The 22754-nt window shown below is 31.1% G+C and overlaps 1 protein-coding gene across 1 annotated transcript in view; it reads left to right on the top strand.

Annotated features, from left to right (window-relative positions):
* Positions 1–1582: 1582 nt before the first annotated feature.
* Positions 1583–22754, top strand: part of apolpp (retinoid- and fatty-acid binding glycoprotein apolipophorin) — a 65413-nt gene continuing 44241 nt past the window's right edge. The window contains exon 1 of the mRNA XM_072537903.1: positions 1583–1719. Within this exon, the coding sequence (XP_072394004.1) occupies positions 1647–1719 (73 nt within the window). The 5' untranslated portion in view covers positions 1583–1646. The remainder of the gene's footprint in view (positions 1720–22754) is intronic.

Raw genomic sequence — 22754 nt, 5'->3', positions numbered from 1 at the left:
ATCGGTGTCCACTTCACCACGGAGCTCAATTGAACCTTAATTTTAACATGGGCGGAGTTTACTTTATGCCGTAGATATATATATATATATATATATATATATATATATATATATATATATATATATATATATATATATATATATATATATATATATATATATATATAATTAAGGATCACTCGGAAGAGTGGTGGGTTTTTTTCGGTCAAAAGGTGGAGAAAAAAGACAAAGTTGATGGCTACTTCATCTATTTATTGAAGACGTTTCGCTTTCTTAATCAGAAAGCATCATCAGTTCATCTTAAAGAGATATGTAGCAGTCAGTGATATTAAAGTTGTAAAGACACTTAAGTAAATGGACATTATACGATTACGATGTATAAACAATAAATTGAACTAAATAAAGTTAACAATTTGTTCAAACTAAGCACAGCAAAAAGAACATGTGGTTTTTTTTACAATGTATAAGTAAAAAACATGTTGAACATGTATAAGTAAAAAAACATTGACAAAGAGAATGAAGAACTAAGAAAATCATAGATGCACTTCCAACAATATAGCATATAGTATATATATATATATATATATATATATATATATATATATATAAATATATATATATATATATATATAAATATATATATATATATATATATATATAATATATATAAATATATATATATATATATATATATATATATATATATATATATATATATATAAATGTTTTTGATGGGTTGGAGTCAATAAAAGGGGCTATTGGTTAACTATTTAATATCTCGAGCTTTCAATTGTGTTTACAATTCTTATCAAGAGCTGCTAAAAAAGACAAAATATCTTACAAAGTTGAACTATAAAGAAAAACATTTTTTTTGTTAACTCACCAAATAAAACTAGTTTCGTTAATAAAAATTGTTGCAAATACATGTCAAAAAGAATTAATACTAATTTGCCCTTATCTAATAAATTCTTATAATATATAATAATTATGTATATATATATATGTAAATATATATATATATATATATATATATATATATATATATATATATATATCTATATATATATGTATATATATATATATACATATATAAATTAAAAAATATAGAAGAATGGAAAAACAGAACTAATGAGAATTTTCTAACTAAGAAAAACTGAAAAATGCTAATAGAAAATAGTGTGCTAATAAAATCCAAAAAATAACAAAAAGGCTAATATTTTAGGATATAAGAAAGGCGTTCTTTTCAAAATTTCCAAGTGAATTCAATTTCATATATGTTTCTATTTAAAATGTAAGTCCTCACGACGTCATTAGATCGTCATCATAGCAACAGTTCTTAAAAAATAAAAACAAAAATTAAATTTTAAAATTTATATATCTTGGTGCCTTTTGTTTAAATCTTACCTAACATAGATACAATGAGACTACAAACAACCCAAACACGTACACTGTATATTCAAAATACAATAGAAATAGGCACTCAAATATTGGATATAGACTCCAGTAAGAAAATATTTGAGGTACCAACTTAAATGCAAAGAAATTAAAAACGATTATTTAGCATACCCCGTGTTATCAGAGTCAAAGGTCAGAGGACAAGTATAAAGGAGATTCTTGAGATAATTAACTTCAGTTGGTGTGCGACAATGGGTCGAAGAGGTCCGTTGCGTTTGGGCCTAGCCCTTGCATTTGTTTTAGTGGCTCAACAGACATTAGCCGGTAAGAAAAGGATGTTTTTGTGAATTTTTATTATTAATAAGTGACAGTAATATTCGACTTGTTTCCTACCAATTTAATAATAAATTAGAACCATTTTGTAACCGGATTTTCTAATTGCCTAAATTAGTCGTTTCGGAATTTTTAGTTCTATTGTGATTCGATTCAATATCGTATTTTCAACACGGTGGATTTATTTTTTATATCCGGTATTTTTTCTGTAGTTATAACATAGTTTCTATTTAGAATGCAAAAAAAAACAAAAAAAAAATAGATTTAATTTCTAACTTTATTTTTGAGAAATACATATATTTATAGTTATACCAAAAATATTCAACCACTCCGTCACTTTTTATATTTATTGTCTTATTTTTCTTTCTATTTAAATAATCTCTTTAGATCTCTTTCTTACAAAAAAAAAATATTTGATAAAAACTAAGTTTCTACAAAAAAATATTTTCTGGATTATATTTTTATTTATTCCTTGATTTTTTCTTTACAATAGTCGAGGTCCCTCTGAATGCAGTGTTTTTTCTATAAAATTAAATCAATATTCTGTGTTTCTTCCGTTAAAAAAAACCCCCTTTTTGGATAATTTTTTATGCTTTTTTTGATCTACCGTTTCCATTTAAATTTATTACCTGATTCCTGGTTGTATATTCGATCAAATTTAGTCACACATTTTATTTCTGTTAATTAATTAACTTTCCGTTTCTCCTTTGGGGCTTAATCTGCCTTTTCTTCTCTTAATTTGTGTAACTTTTATTTCTTCTTTACGTGTATTCAGATAACTTATAAATTCTTTTATAACACATTGAAAATAATAATAATATTTTTGAACTACTTAATGAGATTGAAAATGGATTTTTTACAATTAACTTTAATAATTATAACATTAATTATATTCTTGTACAAACAGTTATTTTGAAACAAATGTTCGAAAAGTTCTTAGAACTATTTTGATAAGTTAAGTGATGTCATTATAAATATAATATTGTTCTTAAGGCTATATTTTTATTATTGATCATTTTTATTACTTTAAAATATTGTTCTTTGTATATGAATTCCATTGTTAATTTGATTAAATTTTAATATTATTTGCAATTACTATTTTCGTTGGGAATATGCCACAATATAAGTTTAAAATAACCGTATTCTTGACGTTTCGATTTCCATTTTTGAAATTGTTCCCAAAATACAAACATTAATAAATTAAACAAATTTTGCTTTTTGCTACTTTTTGTTTGTTTAAATTAGACGAATTTAAAATGATATTGCCAATATTGTTGAGTTGGAATAAGGAATCTTAGTTTTAATAATATATTTGACAGTGTTTTCTCCAGTTGTTTTCAAATTCTCTAGCTGCCTTTTGCTATTAGCTAATTCCCATTTTTTATTTCGCTTTTCTCTATTTTATATTTTTTCTGAGCTACTATTTATATTCTTAACTATTCTATTCTTCAATTTTTAAATTTGATCATGGATTAAATCATCAAAAGCGTTAACAAAGGAAAAGGGTACAGAATGGGAAACAAAGAAATAAATATACTCTGTTACGCAGACGACGCAATCTTGATAGGCCAAGATGAAGATAGTTTGCAAATACTGGTCCACAGATTTAACATAAGAACAAAAGAATTTAATATAACAATCTCATCTTAGAAAATTATAACAATAGTAGTCAGCAAAGAACCAACCAGATATAAAATATAAATTGATGGCATCAATATTGAACAAGTAATGGAAATGGAATACCTGAGAATTACACTGTCTAGCTATGGAGACCTGGACAAAGAAGTGAGAGATCAAGTACAAAAAACAAATAGACTGGCAGGATGCCTTAATAAAACTATATGGCGAAAGAGACACATTAACACTAAGATGAAGTCAAAAATTTATAAAACCAGTGTAAGACCAATAATGCCATATGCCTCAGAAACAAGACACGACTGCCAGCTCTCCCGCCATTTTTTAAACGGTCTTTTTGGTGGCCTGGTGTCTGTTTGTCTTATATGTCTTGCATTCAGGCTAATCTTTCACTATCGAGTCGTATAAAATCCTGGTTCCATTTTCTGTCTTCCTATCGTATAATATTCTCTATATGATACATATATCCTATTTCTTTTCTACAATACTACCGGGAAAGTATTTTGTATATAGCCTATATATAGGTCTAATTGCTGCTTTATAGATTCTGGTTTTTGTGTCTTGTTTTAGGTGTTTGTTCTTCCAGATTGTGTCATTAAGAGATCCCGCCGCTTTAATTGCTTTTAAACTTTGTTGTCATACATTTGGTTTTTTCTGCTGATATTATCATTATTTCTTGGCTGTTGTATTGAAGATGTGTGTTAATCTTCAGAGCTCTTCTTCTGCGCGATTAATGCGGCGTCGTCTGCATAACATAATATTTGTATTTCTTTGTTATCCATTCTGTAACCATGACCTTTATATACTGCTTGTATTATTTCGTCCATTATTATATTAAAGAGAAGTGGGCTTAACGAGTCACCCTATCTGACTCCGCTTTGTACTGGTATACACTGTATTAGTTTTCCATTTATTTTTGCCTATATTCGATTATGGAAGTAGATGTTTTCGATGGTTTGTATAATATTGATTGGTATGTTTCTTCTATACAGCATGTGTAAGATGTCTTCGACTTGGAAGCGATCGAAAGCCTTTGTCAGGTCTATAAAACATAGATATGCTGGTTTATTGTACTCGAAGGCCTTTTCTATGATTTGTCTTAGTACAAATACGGCGTCTACGCAGGATCTTCCGGATCTGAATCCTTGTTGTTCATCTGATAAAGTTGTTGGTTTATTGATTTTGTTGCTTAGGACTTTTGTGGTAAGCTTAAGTTTCTAGCTTCTTCTTCTACTTTTTATGTAGACATGACTCTGTCTGTTTTTCAATGTGCCTCCAGTAAGTGTCATTCCATCGTTTTCGTGGTCTTCCTACTGATCGTATTCGTATTGGGGAACCGTCTTTTGCCGTCTTTACTACTCTATTTGTTGTCATTCAGCTTTTATGACCGTTCCATTCCACTCTTCTATTTCTTTTCTTGATGTTCTCCACCTTGCATCTACGTTGTATATCTGTACTTCTAGCTGTCCCATAGTGTCTTACCATCAATTTTTCTAAGTGTTTTCACCTCTGCTGTTTCTAACATCCTTTTTGTCTCCTCTGTGTCAGGTCGTGTTTCTGTTGCGTATGCCATTATCGGTCTGATGACTTTTGTGTAAATTCTGCCTTTCATTTCTTTTCTGATATTTTATTTTTCTATATTGTTTCATTCAAACAGCCTGCGGCTCTGTTTGCTCTATTTACTTGATCTTCCACTTCAGTTTCGAGCTTTTCATGTCTAGATAATGTGATGCCTAGATATTTATACTCCATCACTTGTTCTATAATCTGACCTTCCAGCTCCAATCTACATCTTAGTAAAGTTGCTGTTGTAACCATGCATTTTGTCTTTTTTGGGAAAATTAACATGTTAAATTTTCTGGCGGTTATATTAAATTGGTGCAGTCGTCTTCGCTTTGAGAGAGTAGTATTGCGTCGTCTGCATAGCAGATTATTTTTAGTTGTTTTTCTCCCATTTGGTATCCTTTTTTAATTCTTACTTTTTTATTATGTCATTTATAATTAGGTTGAACAATAGAGGACTCAGGGAATCTCCCTGTCTTATCCCATTGCCAGCTTCAATAGGGTCGGTTAGTTTTTCTTCCATTTTTACTTTTATTGTGTTGTTTTGGTAGATATTTTTGATCGTTTTGATTATTCCTAGAAGTATCTCTCTTGCGTACAGTAAGTACGCAAGTATCTCTCTTGCGTACATTTCTTAAGGTCCATGAAACATAGATATGCCGGTTTGTTGTATTCTAATGATTTCTCTTGCACTTGCAAGATGCACTGTAATTTAAGCGATTTAGTTTTTTGTTAACTCGCACTAATTTATCACGATATTTAAAGTTAATAATCTTGTTCTTCAGTCATAATGTTTGTTAGCATATTCCTGCCTTCTTCCAACGCTTAAAATCCATATATCCTGTCAGGACAGCGGGTTTTAGATGTATATGCTAGCTTTAAAGCTCCTTTTAGACCGACCATCTTTATATCCATAAAGAGGGAAAGGGTCTGGCATTTCTTTTAATGCCTCAGTAAGACACAGTTTTATTGTATCCATTAATTCTGACACAAGAGACTTTTTGCACTTCTTGAAACTCTGTTATTTCCTTCAGCTGTATCAATTTCTTCCACTAGCACATCATAAGTAATTATGTATCTAACAACTATATAAGATGACAAATAGTTCACTTTAGGTTTCAAACCAAACAACGTCTATAACACGACGTAAATCTTTTTTTTTTGGTTAATGTAGGAGAGCATTTAATTTTAGTTACTGTTTAGATTTAATAATTTAAACAAAGTTTTTCTTATCTATTCAGTTTTAAAGTACCTCATTTTCCAAAGAATTTGTATCTCGTCTAATCGCTATTATGCCGTTTAGTTTTATGTCTTAATATATTATAATATAAAAATTGTTTATCTTCCTATTTATTATCATAGTACATTTTTATATTATTATAAAATACTATAATTATTTAACATAAATATTATGTTTATTTAACATCATAAAAGATTTTTTATATCCACTTAGTTCGAGCACTGGGGGTTTATAAAAACATAAGTCATGTCCGTCGATTTTATTGCTTAATATTCTTTACGACTAAGATTTGGATTTCCACGGATTCTCGCTCGGATTTCCGGCGGAGGACACAATTACAATGTTCGAAAATCAGGATAGAATTTTGGAATCTTGGCAGTTTTACAACTAAGAGCATGAAGTTGGTTGATGCACCAAAAGGCTCTTCAAATTCCTTGTATTTAAGAGGCTCGGAGGAAAGCATAAGACGAAAGAACTAGATTCTTTTTCTTCTTCTTCTTCTTCTTCCTCATTATAAGCAATTCTGCTTGTTCATTGACGGATTAATACCTCTATAGAAGGTTGTCACTCCATCTTTTGCGCTGTCATTGATACTTCTGTCCATTGGTGAGTTACCTCTTGCTATTTTGACGACACGGGTCTCCTCCATTTTGCTTATGCGGTTATTCCATTCTTTTTTTCTATTTTGTGTCCATTCATTTATACACTGTACGTCACATTTTCTTCTAATGTCTTCACTTTTCTTTCGATCTCTCAGCGTATTTCCTGTAATTCTTCTCAGTACTCTCATCTCTGCAGTTTCCAGTAGCTTTGCGTTGTGGCTGTGTCGGGTCTTATTTCTGAGGTATATGCCAGTATTGGTCTTATACTGGCTTTATAAATTCTTGACTTCATCTCAGTGTTAATGTGTCTGTTCGCCATATAGTGTTATTAAGGCATCCTGCCAGTCTATTTGCTTTTTGTGCTTCATCTCTCACTTCTTTGTCCAGGTCTTCATAGCTAGACAGTGTAATTCCCAGGTATTTTATTTCCATTACTTGTTCGTTCAATACTGATGCCATCAATTTCTATTTTACATTTGGTTGGTTCTTTGCTGACTATTATAATATTTAGTTTTTATAATATTTAGGGAGCTTCTCTATTAAATAGAAGATGGATTACATCTTTGAGTCTTACTGTGTCAAACGCTTTCTTTAGGTCAGTCAGATACAGAAATGATGGTCTATTATACTCTAGTGATTTCTCAGTAATTTGCTTTATAACGAATAAGTTTTAGCGTAGTATTTAACAGGTTTATATCTCTGTAGTTTTCTGGCTGTTTTAAAACCATACAGCTCATAGAAACATGATTATGCCTCGGAACAGGAAAAAGGACTAGATGAAGGATACAAATTATGATATGTAGTGAAAAGTAATACAAAGAATGGAGTTGGTATATGATAAGGATAGCTTATCTGGAAGGCTGCTGATAAGGAAAGGAAAAACAATTTATAAGTAGTATTGCGTCGTCTGCATAGCGGATTATTTTAAGTTGTTTTTCTTCCATTTGTTATCCTTTTTTTAGTTCCATGATTAGGTTGAACAATTGAGGATCCAGGGAATGCCCCTGTCTTATCCCATTGTCAGTTTCAATTGGCACTTGCCCCATTAAAAATATGATCTTCCCGACCTTAGACCTTGTTGTTCTTCTGCTAGTGTTATAATTTCATTCAGTTTAATTGTTATTACTTTGGTTGTTAACTGTAGTGTTGTGTTTAAAAAAATAATTCCTCTGTAATTCTGTGGCTTCGTTTTGTCCCTATTTTTGTGGTATTCTGTATTGTTTAATTATTTTTAAGATTAGCTTTATAATAGTTACTTGGTTAGATCTTCTTTTCTGTAATAAAATGTAAATAAATAAATAAATATATACAAGTATATACAACAAATAATCACAATATTCTTATCCAACACAACATATAATTTTTCATCCATATTCTAAATATCTTTTAGTCAAAAATATCCCCTATATCGATGTGCAGAAGGATAATTCCGTACAAACACTATCTTGATAGAATCCAGCAGATTTTATACTAAGTTATGACCTTTTTGGTTGTATCGTTATTCCTAAAGTAAACCTTGTTCGTGACCTGATGATACGTAGGGAATTGTACAGCTCGAAATTGGTCCTTCAAGATAAACTAAAAGTTGCTTTTACTGGACATCGAAGTAAAATGTAAAACTAAACCAAAACATCGGAAGTGGGGCACAAAAATCAAATGGATGTTAAAATATGAAAAAAAAAAGATCTATTCAAATTAAAAAAAATTAGGACAATCAGCTGGAATGTTACGAGTTACATTTACAATTTGAAAAAATTTAGCTAGTATTGATTTGCTGATTTGCAAGTTTTTGGAAAGAAGACTTGTGGGGGACACTTAGTTAGGACACATTTCGGTAAAGTGTAGTTCCTCGAAAGAGTACGAGAGGGGGATTAAAAAAAATAGTCCAAAGAAAAGCTGGGATGATAATTATTCAGGAAGCATTTCCGTAAATTAGATCGATTTTGGTATGAACTAAGTAATTGGCGAAGATAACTCCGCATAATGATAAAAGCAAATAAAATAATAATGGTATCTATAACTAAGACAGTAAAGGGGGAGAAATCTTGCTAAGAATTTGTTTTGTGGAAAACCTTTTTATATAGTTAGAAAAGGTCGAAAACTACATTTTTCTTAACGTTTTGTCATGTATCTCAAAAACTATTATTATTAGAAAAAATTTACTCCTGAAAAAATTTATTAAAATTATATTTCCTACAGGATAGGCATTATGCAAAATTCTCCCCTTCGTGATAATAAAATGACACTCAAAAAGGGTAGTTTGAAAAAAAAAATAATTGTTTATAAATCTTAACATTAATACTGGGTTTATTAAACTAATTATTAATGTTAAGTAATTGACTACCTGTAACTTTTTTTGGAAATATGCTAGAACCTCCACTAAAACTTATTTTGCATATAATTTTATCTAGTTTACATTAGTTAGAGCCGATTTTTTAATCCGTATGGGGCGCCGTTATAATCAAATTTGCAAAATTTTTACACGATCTTATCATTTTGCAGAGCAGTTAGAGCTTTACAAACTCGTTGCTTTATTTTGTCAATAAATTTTCATAAATGCATGGGTGATGATCTAAAGCCGACAGACAAATTTTCAAAGCTAGCTCTAACTAAAATATAATGAAAAGTTGCAAAAAATTGTGCAAATTGACATTTGCTCTATAGCAGTGCTCCCTTGTGGATGAAAAATCTACTCTTAGAGTAGTTCTTAAAACTAGATAAACATTGGGGGATCATCACATTCTGGGTTTGGTTTTACAGTTTCTGATGTGACTTCGCCGTTTCCACTACTTTTCTCCATTGTTCTCTCTCTTTGATTGTCCTTTCTATATTTCTGGTTTCCATACTCCTTAAGTCTTCTTCCATCTCAGTTGTCTGCCTTGTCTCCATCTCAGTTTAGGTCTGCCTCTGGTTCTTTTACCTGGTGGTATCCATTCCATTATAACCCTTAACGGATTGCTCTTATCTCTTTTCATTATGTGTCCGTACCATCTAATTATTTGTGCTTTTATTGCTCTAACTATATTCTCTTAACCCATTCATTCTTGTATTTAGTGATTCATATATTTTCATTTTTGTGATTCGGCTTATCTTCTTATTTTTAAAATTTTTTGTATTTTTAAAAAACGCTGTATTTCCCGCTTGAGTTCTGCTTTTTATATCTACACTTTCATTTCTTCTGTTGACTAGTACTACCAAATATGTGAATGTTTCAACCTCTTCGAATCTGTGTGCATCTATTGTCAGTTCTGTCATTTGTGTCTTCTTTTTCTTGCTTACTTTATATGTTACATTCAGTAAATTAATTGCCAGGTAGTTTTTGCATATTCTACGGTCTTCTTGTTTTGGGATTGTCATTATAATTTAAATTCTTCCATTCTTCGGGCAATATTTCTTTGCTCCATATATTCTGTATTAGTTCATAAATATGTCTGTATAGTGCCTATAACCACATTTTATAAGTTCTGCACATATTCCGTCTTCTCCCTGTGTTTCGATCCCGAAAAACGGAAAATCCTATCGTAAAAGATAATTTAAGTTTATAGAAAATTTAATTTGATCTTTTTTTATATATATAAATTTTTTTTCATGATTAATAGTTGTCAAAAGAAATGACGAAATATAACGAAAAATGTGGTTTTCGATCCCTTGTCATATAAAGGCATATATGGTATGCATTCGGAGCTTTTGTTTTTGAACTAAATAATATTTCCAATAAGAACTTAACTGTACAGTTATTCTTTGTACTTTTAAAATCTTTTTACACCATTTAAAATAGAATACAACAAATCTTCACTGCGTAATTTCCGACATATGTTAAAAGAATTCCATTCCATTATAGGCAGTTGCCTTCTTTCTGTCATTAAACAAGAATGATGTAAACAATATTTCCATAAAAATAGGAAATCAGCATGTGCACATGTTATTAAAGGTGTTTAATTAAATACTAGCTTTACTAATTACTATAAATCACAAAGGGGGCCATTAGTAGATAGATTAACTAAATAAACTTGTTTTGTCTTGTATAGTGTATTTTCTAGTATTATTGTATTTCTGGTAATAATGGAACTGAAGTTTGCCGTGTTAGTCATTGTTATTTACCACAATTTGTTCGTAAACAAAATTATGTTTACCAAATAACATTTGAAGAAAAATCAAACTCTCTATTGATATAATTTTGTTTATTCTAATATCTTTATCATTCTTAACAGCCTTAGACCACTTTTGTTAGCTCTCTAATCCAAGCAAATTGGAACTTTATTGATCCAGGATCAAACAATCGTTCTTTAGAAGCTGTAGACTTCCTCCCCTCTTACCTTCTTAGTCCTTTTTGTATCTCTATTCTGCTATAATAATATTTATTATTTCCAAAGCATTGTGCTTGCAATTACTTTCTATTAGATTTTACGCGTATTATTTTTACTACTGATGCACATAAATACTTACACACAATATTAATGAAAATTGGTTTATAGAGATTAAAGGTTATGGCAAAATCAAAGAAAATCTTTTGACAGAGATGCCAGTTCCGGTTATACCGAAAATGGACAACAACTTTGATATTTTAAATAGAACACCGTATATATTTTTGAATTTTTAGATTTTACCAAAGTTTATATTTTTGAGAATAATTATAATTTAATATTAAAAATATACATTATGTTTGTAAATGGAGCTAGTAACTTTCAAAAGTTTCTCTCTATCTGCCAAATTTTTTGAAAAAAGATGAATAACTCAAAAAATTTGAAGTTATGACCTATGCTACTTATACAAATTTTGTCTAGAATTTTACGTAGAATTCAAAAATATAATAATATGCAGGGTATTTTATTTAAAATACCAAAATTGTTTGTGATTATATTATATGATATGAGAACAACGTACTTATGATATATTATTTGCCAGGTGGACGGTTCGCTTTTCTCAGTTCAAGTTTCACAAGTTCCTGCTGATGATTGAAACCTTGAAATACGTGTAGAGGAATTGCGAAGCTCGAATTGAAAAGAAATATCACCGTGCATATATGTTTATTTAAACGTTTTTTGAACATGAACAAAAGAGACGGGTCACACTCCTATCTGACACCTCTTTTTTTATCACAACGTCTTCACTCAGTTGCTTGTCTGTCTTGATTTTTTGGTTGCCACTACAGTTTGCTAATTATTCTAAAAACTTTTTCACCGATGCCAGTGCTTTTAAATATCGATATTAGTTTATCTTGTTTTACTTCATCAAGTGCTTTCTTATAGTTCGAAAAACTTATGTATGTGTCACATTTGGCATCTCTGCATCGCTGAAATAGACCATGTGTAGAAAAAAGTGCTTACCGTATACTTACAGCATACCTAAAACCAAACTGTGTATGTGTCAGTTGGTCATCGCATGTTCTGTAGTTTATATCCTTGCCCAATATCTTTTGCTCCAATATCTAGAAGCAACAATCACCAATGACAACAAAGTAGAACGAGAAGTTGGAATACGCGAATACTGGCAGGAAACACATCTTCCTTTGCCATGCGAAATCTAATGAGGTAAAAACTTCTCTTAATAGGAGCAAAAATACTTTGTAACATTTATTAATTAATTTTTGATAAATTTAAGCTTATTTTTCTTCGTTAAACTTGTTTGATTCCAGTATTTTTCCTCCTAATTTTTTTTCCTCCCTCTTTTAATTTTTCTTAAATTTTAATAAAATATATCAAAACAGTACTTTTTACGACAGAGTAAAAGTATATGTAATATACTTTAAAAGTGTGTCCTAGGTATTTCTATTCATTTTTTGCATTACATTACATATGTCAGGTACTAATTTCCCATTCTATGCCAGCCAGATTGTTATAAAGCATTATTCATTCGAAATAGATTATTTTGTCATTAAAAGACATACTTACCATAAATTTTTATCTTGACAGAAGCCATCAGTTATTTGTGTTAATATTGCTAGAAGATGGATGGAAAGTTTAGTTTGTTTAAGTATCATTGCATAATAATATAATATACTTCTACATTATAACGTAATATATATATATATATTTGTTACATATGTTACACTTAAAATTTCCGCGGGAGCTATGCGTTGAATAATTTTGGTTTTTATTTTGACGACGATTCGGCAAGGTTCCACTGGCCATTGTCAAGTCAGGTAGTAACGCTTCTTGCTGGTACTTAAAGTAAGCTTGAAGCGTTGATTGAAATTAGTGATGGTCAGAATCGATTACTTATGGGAATCGGTTACCGTGGAATCGAGTACAGTAAGGAATCGGATACTTTATTGAGTACTGAGTACCGAGTACTGTGGCTATCAGATTTTGAATTAATAGTCGGTTTTCCAATCTTTATCTATGATTTTTCAATTATTTGTGTGTGTTTTGCGTATATTTTTTTTATAATAAATATAATTTTGGCAGACAAATAAAAACATTATAGATAGGTATCACAAAAAATAGACCAAAAATTATTCTAATAACAAAGTGTTTAAATATATTATTTGGTATAATTAAAGTAATTAATTAGCTAATAACAAAACTTTCAGTATTCTACTATTGTCTAAAAAATAAAAAAACAGTTTAAATATTAAATGAACATTAAAAATATAAATTAAGTATAAATAAAATAAAAAAACATTATAGAATATATCACAAAAAAATAAAAAAAAAACTAACTTAAATATAAAAACTGTTTAAAAATATAATTGTGTCCAAGTTTTTTGGTAATAGTCGGTTTTGACGATCATTCGTAAATTGTCCTTCCTTCGAGAAGACTCTTTCAGATGGAACCGAAGTCCCAGGAACAGATAAATTCCGAATGACCCGAACATTACTGTAATTTCCGACGGTTCTATATTCGGCAAGTATTCAGGTAATTCAGTACTCAGTACTCAATCGGTTTCCAGTTCGAGTACTCGAGTACAATTGATTCTGTAAGGAATCGGATACTACTCGATTCCAGTATTCGAATACTCCCATCTTTAATTGAAATATAAAGGCAGCTACAGACAAACTGCAAGCTTGTCCAGCATGCTTGTTCAATCTTTTTGTATAAGTATGCACAATTTGCCTTTGGCACCACACGTACAAGCATGCTTGATAAAAATAGAGGTAGTTTAATAACATATATCGAGCTCGGACGACGATACGCTCACTTTGGCCGCTTTTTGAAAACCTATTCTCACATTAGCTTACTAAGTGAGCTGAAAATATATCCGCGTAACTGGCACAATTATCTTAGAATGGATGAACAGACGTATTTAAACCTTTTGTCTCTTGTCTCATGTAAAAACAGGTAGTAATACCAAAGTGTAAGCTCATAACTTTCATCTACACCCATTCCAGAGTGATCCGCATCTTCAACTTTTTTCTTTTCTCTTCTATAATTAGTCCGGAAGAAATTTTTTTTTAACAACTGCATCCTTCGGCATTAACGTCAATTAACCTATATTTTTCAAATAATATTCTGTACGCTGCATTCCTCTTTGCTTTGTTATAATATTCTTTGGATTTAACGTGCCAAAGATATGGCTGATTATGGTATTCTTGAATAAACTCTTCCAGTAATTCACGGTTAATCTTTTTGAGATCACTAGTCATGACGAAAACTACTCAAATGCTACCTGACAAAGCAACACAACGGATGTTAATTTGTTCAAGCTTGAAAATCCTGGGTACACACATACCGTTTTGCTTGCACAAGCGCGCTAATTCAAGAATGCATAATTAAGATCCTTTCAATCCTCAAGCCGCTTGTACAATCATAAAGCTTGCACCACATTTCCCTACAGACACGCAAGCGTGCTTGTACAAAAAGATTGAACAAGCATGCTGGACAAGCTTGCATGTGTGTCTGTAGCCGCCTTTATATCCAATATTTCAATCAACGCTTGAAGTAAATTATTCAACGCGAAGTCAAACCCGGAAAACCACAGAGATATTGAGAATTAAGTTGAAAAATACCAAAAATAATTAATTTTGTGGCAATACCCAAAACGTGGCAAAAAGCCAAAATTCTCATTGATATAATGATGTTGATTAGTAATATCTATGTAAGAATTGTTATAGTTGAGCTTCAAGGTAACAAGATATTGACAATCAAAAACGGTTTTTAACTTTAAATGCAGTCAGGCCATCAGAAGCTGCGATTTGAGGAAGCACCTACAGTTCTGTAATTAATTGAATCGTAGGATGTTTTAATGAAAAAACAGTTTATTTAGAAAAATATATTTTGACAAAACTATAAAGGAAAACTTACACCCTTTTTGACATAGATTCTATGAGTTTCTGACATTTCCCAGATATCCTTTCATCTCGAAACCAAACCTAAATGACTGCTTCTATCATTATTATTTTTGTAGTTCAGTCGATTTTGCGTAGTCTAGCTTTGCAAATAGCCCATAAATTTTCAATGGGGTTGAGGTCTAGCGAATTCCCGGGCCAATCGAAAACATTCATCTGACGAAAACATTTGAGTTGACTTGCGACAGGGAGCAGAGTCCTGTTGAAGAATCGCTCCTCCTTGGGGCTGATATTTTCGGAGTTCTATGTCCAAATGCTCTATTTCAACATGGATTTGTATTTTTGGCTGTTCGATTGGTACCAACGATCCAACCCTCATATATGAAAAACATCCTCGAAACATTTTTTTGACTAGATGTTTGACGGTTTGATCGATATGAGATGGTGTAAGGTTTTCATTGTCAGACTTGCTGCAATTAGAATATTTTTGGCCCACAATACCCTTTGTTTCTTCATTTGTTCAGTTAGAAGCTGCTTTTTCTGTGGACGCATTGCCCTTGTACCATTCTCCAAACAGTTGAGTAATGAATCACTACACCTTAGCTGCTAAATCTTGTTGGAGCTCTTGGCTTGTTTTTCTTGGGTCCAATTTGCTCTTTAGAAGTAAAAATCTTTCGTCTGCTGCTGCTGTTTTTCTCTTCCTTCTGCATTTTCGTAACCTTTTTACATCCCTTGATCCCTTTTCTCGTTTACGCTTCAAAATCTTGCTTACTACCCCTGGCTCACACCACACGTTCTTGTGATTCCTCTTTGTGACATAGCAGTGTGTCAAGATAATCTTTTCACGCTTCCTAGGCGTAATACCCATAATGGAATTAAACGAAACAATCTTAGTGGAAAATGTCCTCAAATAAAAGGCAGAGAAAAATAAGGTTATGTTTTCGATGCTTGGTCAGTTGTAAATGCGCGGACAGTGTTGCCAACTGTGAATATTGAAAAATGTCACAATAATTCCATTAATTCGCACAATACTGCATCATCATTAGTCTAATCGGGATAGCATTTGACCTTGCATGGCGAGCTACCCCAAATTTTATTTTTCTAACCTTTAGGGGTGGTGAATAGTAGTGTTAATTTAAAATCGCGACTAAATCCGACCGTTGCGTTAGCCGGAATCTTGAATTTAAAGAAGAAACGTTTTGCTCAGTATGTCCGCTATTTTCAACTTTTCGACAAAAAGGAACTGAAATTACTGCAAATACAATTTCCTATAATTTCTTTTTTGCAATTGTTTTCGTGAGGTCAATATTTTCCGTCCCTGTCTAGTTTTCTTATTTACCTTTTTATTACATCGACTATGTTTGTTTTCCTTGATTCTTACAAATTTTGTTCATTAGCTGACGTTTTACTCTTTTGTGTTTGCTGTACCGCTATTTTCAACTTTTCGACAAAAAGGAACTGAAATTACTGCAAATACAATTTCCTACAATTTCTTTTTTGCAATTGTTTTCGTGAGGTCAATATTTTCCGTCCCTGTCTATTTTTCTTATTTACCTTTTTATTGCATCGACTATGTTTATTTTCCTTGATTCTTACAAATTTCGTTCATTAGCTGACGTTTTACTCTTTTGTGTTTGCTGTACTGCTCATTATTGTCTTCCACAAACAATTTTTCCATTTTACTTCCTTTTTAACAATTAAATTCATATTTATTTTGGTACGGTCAATTAATAATCACTGATTATACTTCTGCTGCCGAATTAATGACATCAAAAGCTGTCGCTGTATGTGATATAAAACTTTAAACTAAAAACAATTTTTTTGTTTGTCAATATTTTTCCCACATAAAACTAGATAATTTTATATAAATAGTTAGCAGCACTTGGTTTTATCGGAATAAACCATGACTTTGAACTTAAATATTTATTATGCACACAATGATAATGAACTTTTATAATAAATCGAAAAATATGGAATAGAAAATTCTAGATATAGTATACATTAAAATGTTAATTAATATCTGTGGCGAATATAATTAATTAAAATCTTTTTTTATGTCCGATGCTTGTGCTGTGAGATATTATTGTGAAAATATTTTCTTTGGAACCTAATATCTCACTACATTTTTTTTTCTAATTATTCTGACTAAGTGTACTTGTTGATCTTGCAAGTGAAAAACAGATACTATAAATATTATCTATTACAATAATATATCAACTTATGTGAATGGAATAAAATTTATTTGGTCAATATACAAAAATAATTTTGCTTTTGACAAGTCAAAGGAATAGTGACAATTATTACATACATATATTATAAAATTTAATTAAAATTTTTGCGAATTTAAATATTACAAACAGATATTTATTACTAACAATTTCAGAAACGACAAACACACTAAATAAAAATATAAAAACATGAAATATTGTCATAATGTGCAAATGCCCTGACCAAACTAGTACTATTGTGTAAAAGTTGTACTTAGGTACTCCGTTATGGAATAGAAACAATGGTTTAAAAAGTGTGATTTCATTTTAAGCTTAATCGATAATAAGTGAAGACTTTTTACTTCATTTGGAAAAAAGTTATACAAACCAACATCAGTCGAATTTTTTATACTCTTTGTTAATCTAAAACGTTGTGCCCTAATAGCATCTCTAGATCTTGTATCGTGATCATGGAAGTTGAAGTTTATGTTAAACTTACCTTTGTTGGCATATATCAGCGTCTCAAACAGTTATAATTACATATACACCTTATTTCTTTAACCATTATGGTATACACATTTTAAAGAATATTGAAGAATATTTCTTACGTGGGTTATCAGTTAGTTATATTTTGTACTTTCTGATAGCTTCTTTGATTCTTCAATCTGTTCCTGATAACTTCACTTTTCAAGGCCATATTTCGTTATCACTTTCGAAGATTTCTCGTTGACAACAACCCTTCGGGGCAATGTCAGAAGTGAATAAAAATATTTGACCTCTTAATCGCGTTCGATTAATAGTTCCTAAAATAAGCAATATCATCTCCTTTTCGCATGCAAAATGTTTTCGCAGTGATACTTTTTTTAGTTTTATAATAAATAAATTTATCATAAGTTATCTAAAAATATTAAATAACGAGGAACTTTTTAAAAACTAAATTAAGATAATAAATTTTAATTGCATTTTTATTAACAGTTTTTCAGTGTAATATAAACATTGCTATCTTAGGGGAAATAACTTTTTTATTTCCCCACTTGATTTACAATGTGTATTACACTACATCGATAATTAAAATAATTAAATTATAATTGTATAATTATAAAAATAGTTATAGTAGTGAAAATATTATCCTGATAGTTTTTGATAAATCGTTTCATAAAGTTTGACACGCTGGTCTTTCATACAGAACCTATCCTTACCTTAAACTACTTTTAGTATAGGTATTATCTTAATATTCTCAAATACTTATCCATCTCTATATTCAATTAAAGCCAGGTTAATATTCTCGTCCAAATTGTGAACTTGATCTTCTAAGAAAATTTATACACATTCCCTAGAATAGAGATACTAAGGCTACAGATTGAGTTATTTTCAGTAACCATAGGGATATCTTGAACTGGTTCAGTCTGGCTCTAGAAAAAGTAATACGTATGTCACAAACAACAACCACTGGTTCAATATATAATAAAACTGCAAATCCTGGCCTATGATGATGATATCAATATTGTTGGGAGAACGGAAAACGCTATACGAAAACGCTATGTCCACTTGTTATAGAAAACGACGTCATCTAAGCAGTGAACGAATTTGTATATCTGGGAGCACTCCTTAACACTGGAAATAATACTACCGCATAGATAAACCACAGAATTTGCAGGCTTGTAAAGGATACTACACTTAGTACTACTACTACATTGAACCTTATCTAACCTATAACATCTTAACAACCACAAGACAAATTACAGACTAAACATAGAATGCGATTTAACCATTCTAAAGCACAGCTCGAACTCAAAATACCTCGGTGTAACTCTGGATCGTACCCTAACATTTAAACAGCATTTTTGGAGAACACTTCAGCAAAAATAAAGACCCGCAATAACATTATTTCAGAAATTAGCAAATACATCATGGAAGTCCAATGCAGAGGTCATTAGAACGAGCGCGCTGTCCTTAGTATATCCTACTGCAGAATATTGCGCTCCTGTCTGGCTAAACAGGCATCACACAAACGTCATAGATACCCAGTTAAACCAAACAATGAGGCACATAACGAGAACTATAAAGCCCACACCAACCCAACGGCTTCCAGTTTTAAGCAACATCGCTCCACCAGCAACAAGACGACTAGCCGCACTCAAAACCCTAGTTCAAAAATGCCAACAAAACCCAGCACTACCGATAAATACAGACATCGCTGAGCTAGACCAAAGAGAGTTAAGACTGAAAACCAGACATCCACCTACTAGAACTGCTACAAGATTGACTGATTTCACTACTGAGGAGCACTGGATGGGCGAATGAAATCCAGATATCAGAAATGCTAATCTCATAGAAAACCCTACAATTAAACCAGACGGCTTTTCTCTTCCTCGTCGTGAATGGTGCAACCTTGATAGAATACGAGTTGGTCATGGAGTTGGAAACAAGTCTCTGAACCAGTGGGGTATAAATGTCAGTCCGGGATGTGACAAATGCAGCGCTGTTGAACAATTAACCACATCGTCTTCTAGTGCCTAGCCACCAAGTTCGTTGGCAAGTTTTCAAGAAATCCACCAACTTACTCCCAAGGCAAGAGATTGGCTTCGAGGCTGTAACCTTCGACTTTAATAATTTTTATTTTATATGTTCTATGTTTGTGTTTTCTTATTTATTATTGTTAGTATCATTATTTTTTTAATGTTTATATATATATATATATATATATATATATATATATATATATATATATATATATATCTAACCTAAATTGAATTTGTAGTTTACATTGATTAGCCATTTTTAATTTAACAACTCTACCATAATTGTCACTGACCTACATTAGTTTCTTTATTATGTCTTTATTATGGATATAAATTGGCTCCGAACCCTCAGATTTTCTCAGATAGACTCTATAATGTTTTAGTTTATAAACCATATTGAATAAGCTTCTGTTTAAAAAATTAGTTGCCCATTTACATATATCTTTGAAACATTAATTTTATCTTTAGTACAACTTATCGCATTACATTTTTACAAGCATTTTTAGTTACTTTCCTGGTTGTAACAGTTTGACACATTCTGACTTGTCAAATTATGCGATAAAATATCATTAGCAATTTCAATTAGAACCTCTTTAGGATTTTCATTTTTAATTTGGGTTAATCTCCAGGTTACAGGAGCGTCATTTTATATCTGTTTCTATTTCTGTCTACTTTTTATTTGTTTATTTTTGGAAAATTATGCTGACTTCATTTCCCTTTTTTAAATTCTCCGTCTTTGGATATATTTTACTATCTAAAATGAATTATTTCTATTTTTTCTCATTTCCTTTAAACTGATTGTTATTAAGTAATCTGCAATCGTTATTGTTCACCACACATAAAGTTTTCCATTGTCATAAAATACAGTTGTGAAGAAAAAATGTGTTATATTCTCGTTTAATTCAAATTTTAATTAAAATCGCATAAAATCCCTGCAAACAACCTCCGACAACCAATTGACATCTAATTTACTAAGCATTTACAAACGTAAAAGAACGTTGATAATTGAATTCCCCGTATTCCATACAAAGCTTTATCTCGACTACACTTTATTTGTATTTTTAATACCACTATTGTCTTCTGTAACAAACAACCGCTTGTATAATGCTCACCGGCTATTATTCACTTGATCTAATTGACGTAATGACAATATCCCAACAAGAACTAATTTAATAAACACATAGGTATATCCCATATGGATCTTCGAGTTTATTCTGGTATGCTAAAGAACAAAAAAACGTTGTCAAGAAATTACGGAGTGTCTAGTCATAATATTCCTTACTAGGGTAATTAAATGCAAACAAGTATTTAAAAACTATGTTTTAACCAGATTTTACATTAAATCATATTAGAATTCAATTTTTAAAAGTTAAAACACAACGATTTTAGCTAAAATATCATGTTTAGAAATGAATAAAAATTAATTATTAATCTGTCATTATCACCAGTTGGCGCTACATCCCTCCGTAAGCCCTGGCCTGCCTCAAAACATTCTTCCATCCTTCCATTTTAATTAATTCTACCAATCCTTTTGGTATTCCAAATTCGATCATAGGTGAATATAATTGGTGTCTGTCAATAGTATGCTGCCTTAAAATCTACGAAGATGTAATGACAATATATGCCGTACTTCGTAGTTTTTTCTAATATTCGTCTGATGGATGATATGTAATCAATGGTAGATCTGTTTTTCAAAAGCTACTTTGTTAGAATACTATTATATTGTCAGTATACTGTGACAATTGTTCGTTAAGTATCAGGGACAACATTTTGTATGCTGTGTATGTAAGAAGGAAAATTTAAAGTTTGAACAGTCAAGCGCGCTTCCTTTTTTGTGTATATAATATAACTCCAGTATTTCAATCTTATGGTAAAGCGCGTTCTTGCCATACCTGTATTAATAGTTTGTGAAATAAAATTACAAATGTTTGGCCACCACGTTTAAATATTTCTGCGGGTAGGTTATGTGCTCCGGGTGATTTGTTTCTGGCTAGAGACTGAATTGCTTTATTCATTTCTTCCAAAGTTGGTAAAGTTGGTAGCTCTGTTTCCTCCTGTTCTAGTTCTATATCATCTCTACCTTCGGCTCTACTTTCTCCATTAAGTAGCATACTAAAGTGTTCCTGCCACCTTTTTAGTACTTCTACTTTGTTGATCAAAAGAATTCCATTATGAGCCTTGACTTGGTTCGCTTATGGCTTGAAAACTTTTCTTTTTGTATTAACTTGTTTGGAAAATTTTCTGTGTTCATGTTCTCTATTTAATTTTTCTATTTCTTTGAACTTTTTATTGATTTCTGCCTTTTTTGTTTGTGCTTTTGTTTTTCTTTCTTTTCTTTACTCTAAATTTTTCAACATTGCTCCTAGTCCTTCTTTCGATCATTTGCAAAAACGCGTCTTTGGTTACTTGCTTGCATTCCTCATCAAACCAGTTGTTTCGCTGCCCTTTGGGTACCTTACCCAGCACTTCATCTGAGGTCTTCTGCGGCGGGGTTTTTATAAACTCCCAGTTTGTGTCAATTAATTATTAATTTATGGTTTTATAAAAACTCCAAAAAACACCGTAACTAGTATTGTATAGAATCAAAAAACGAAAGAGCAAGATGAAGACTTTATCTCGGGTGTAAGGGGCGTACTGGTGTGTATCTAAAAATAAAGGAGACTAGATTAGTTAGTTACTACTATATCTATCTCTCTATCTATCTAATGGATAGGAAATAATTAATTGACAAAATAATGGGTCCAATGGACAGGTGGAAAATTTGATAAAGTAGAGACTATTATCTACCTCTTTAAATAAAGCTCTTTTTATATCCATCTTTCTGTGTCTATTATGTTATTTTCATTCATCTTGGTCCGGCATGTATTTTTAAATCATCTGTCTAACTCATATGTGGTCTTCCTATGAGTCGTTTTGATTCCTAAGGTCTCTTGTTTGTTTCATCTATCGTCCTTCTGCCTGATGTTATGGTCAGCAAATTTCCACTTTATATCTGTTTCTTTCACCTTCGTAACATTCCATATCCATTC

The sequence above is a fragment of the Diabrotica undecimpunctata genome, chromosome 7 (assembly GCF_040954645.1).
Source record: "Diabrotica undecimpunctata isolate CICGRU chromosome 7, icDiaUnde3, whole genome shotgun sequence".
Taxonomy (NCBI): domain Eukaryota; kingdom Metazoa; phylum Arthropoda; class Insecta; order Coleoptera; family Chrysomelidae; genus Diabrotica; species Diabrotica undecimpunctata.
This window is presented reverse-complemented; position numbering and strand designations above follow the sequence as displayed.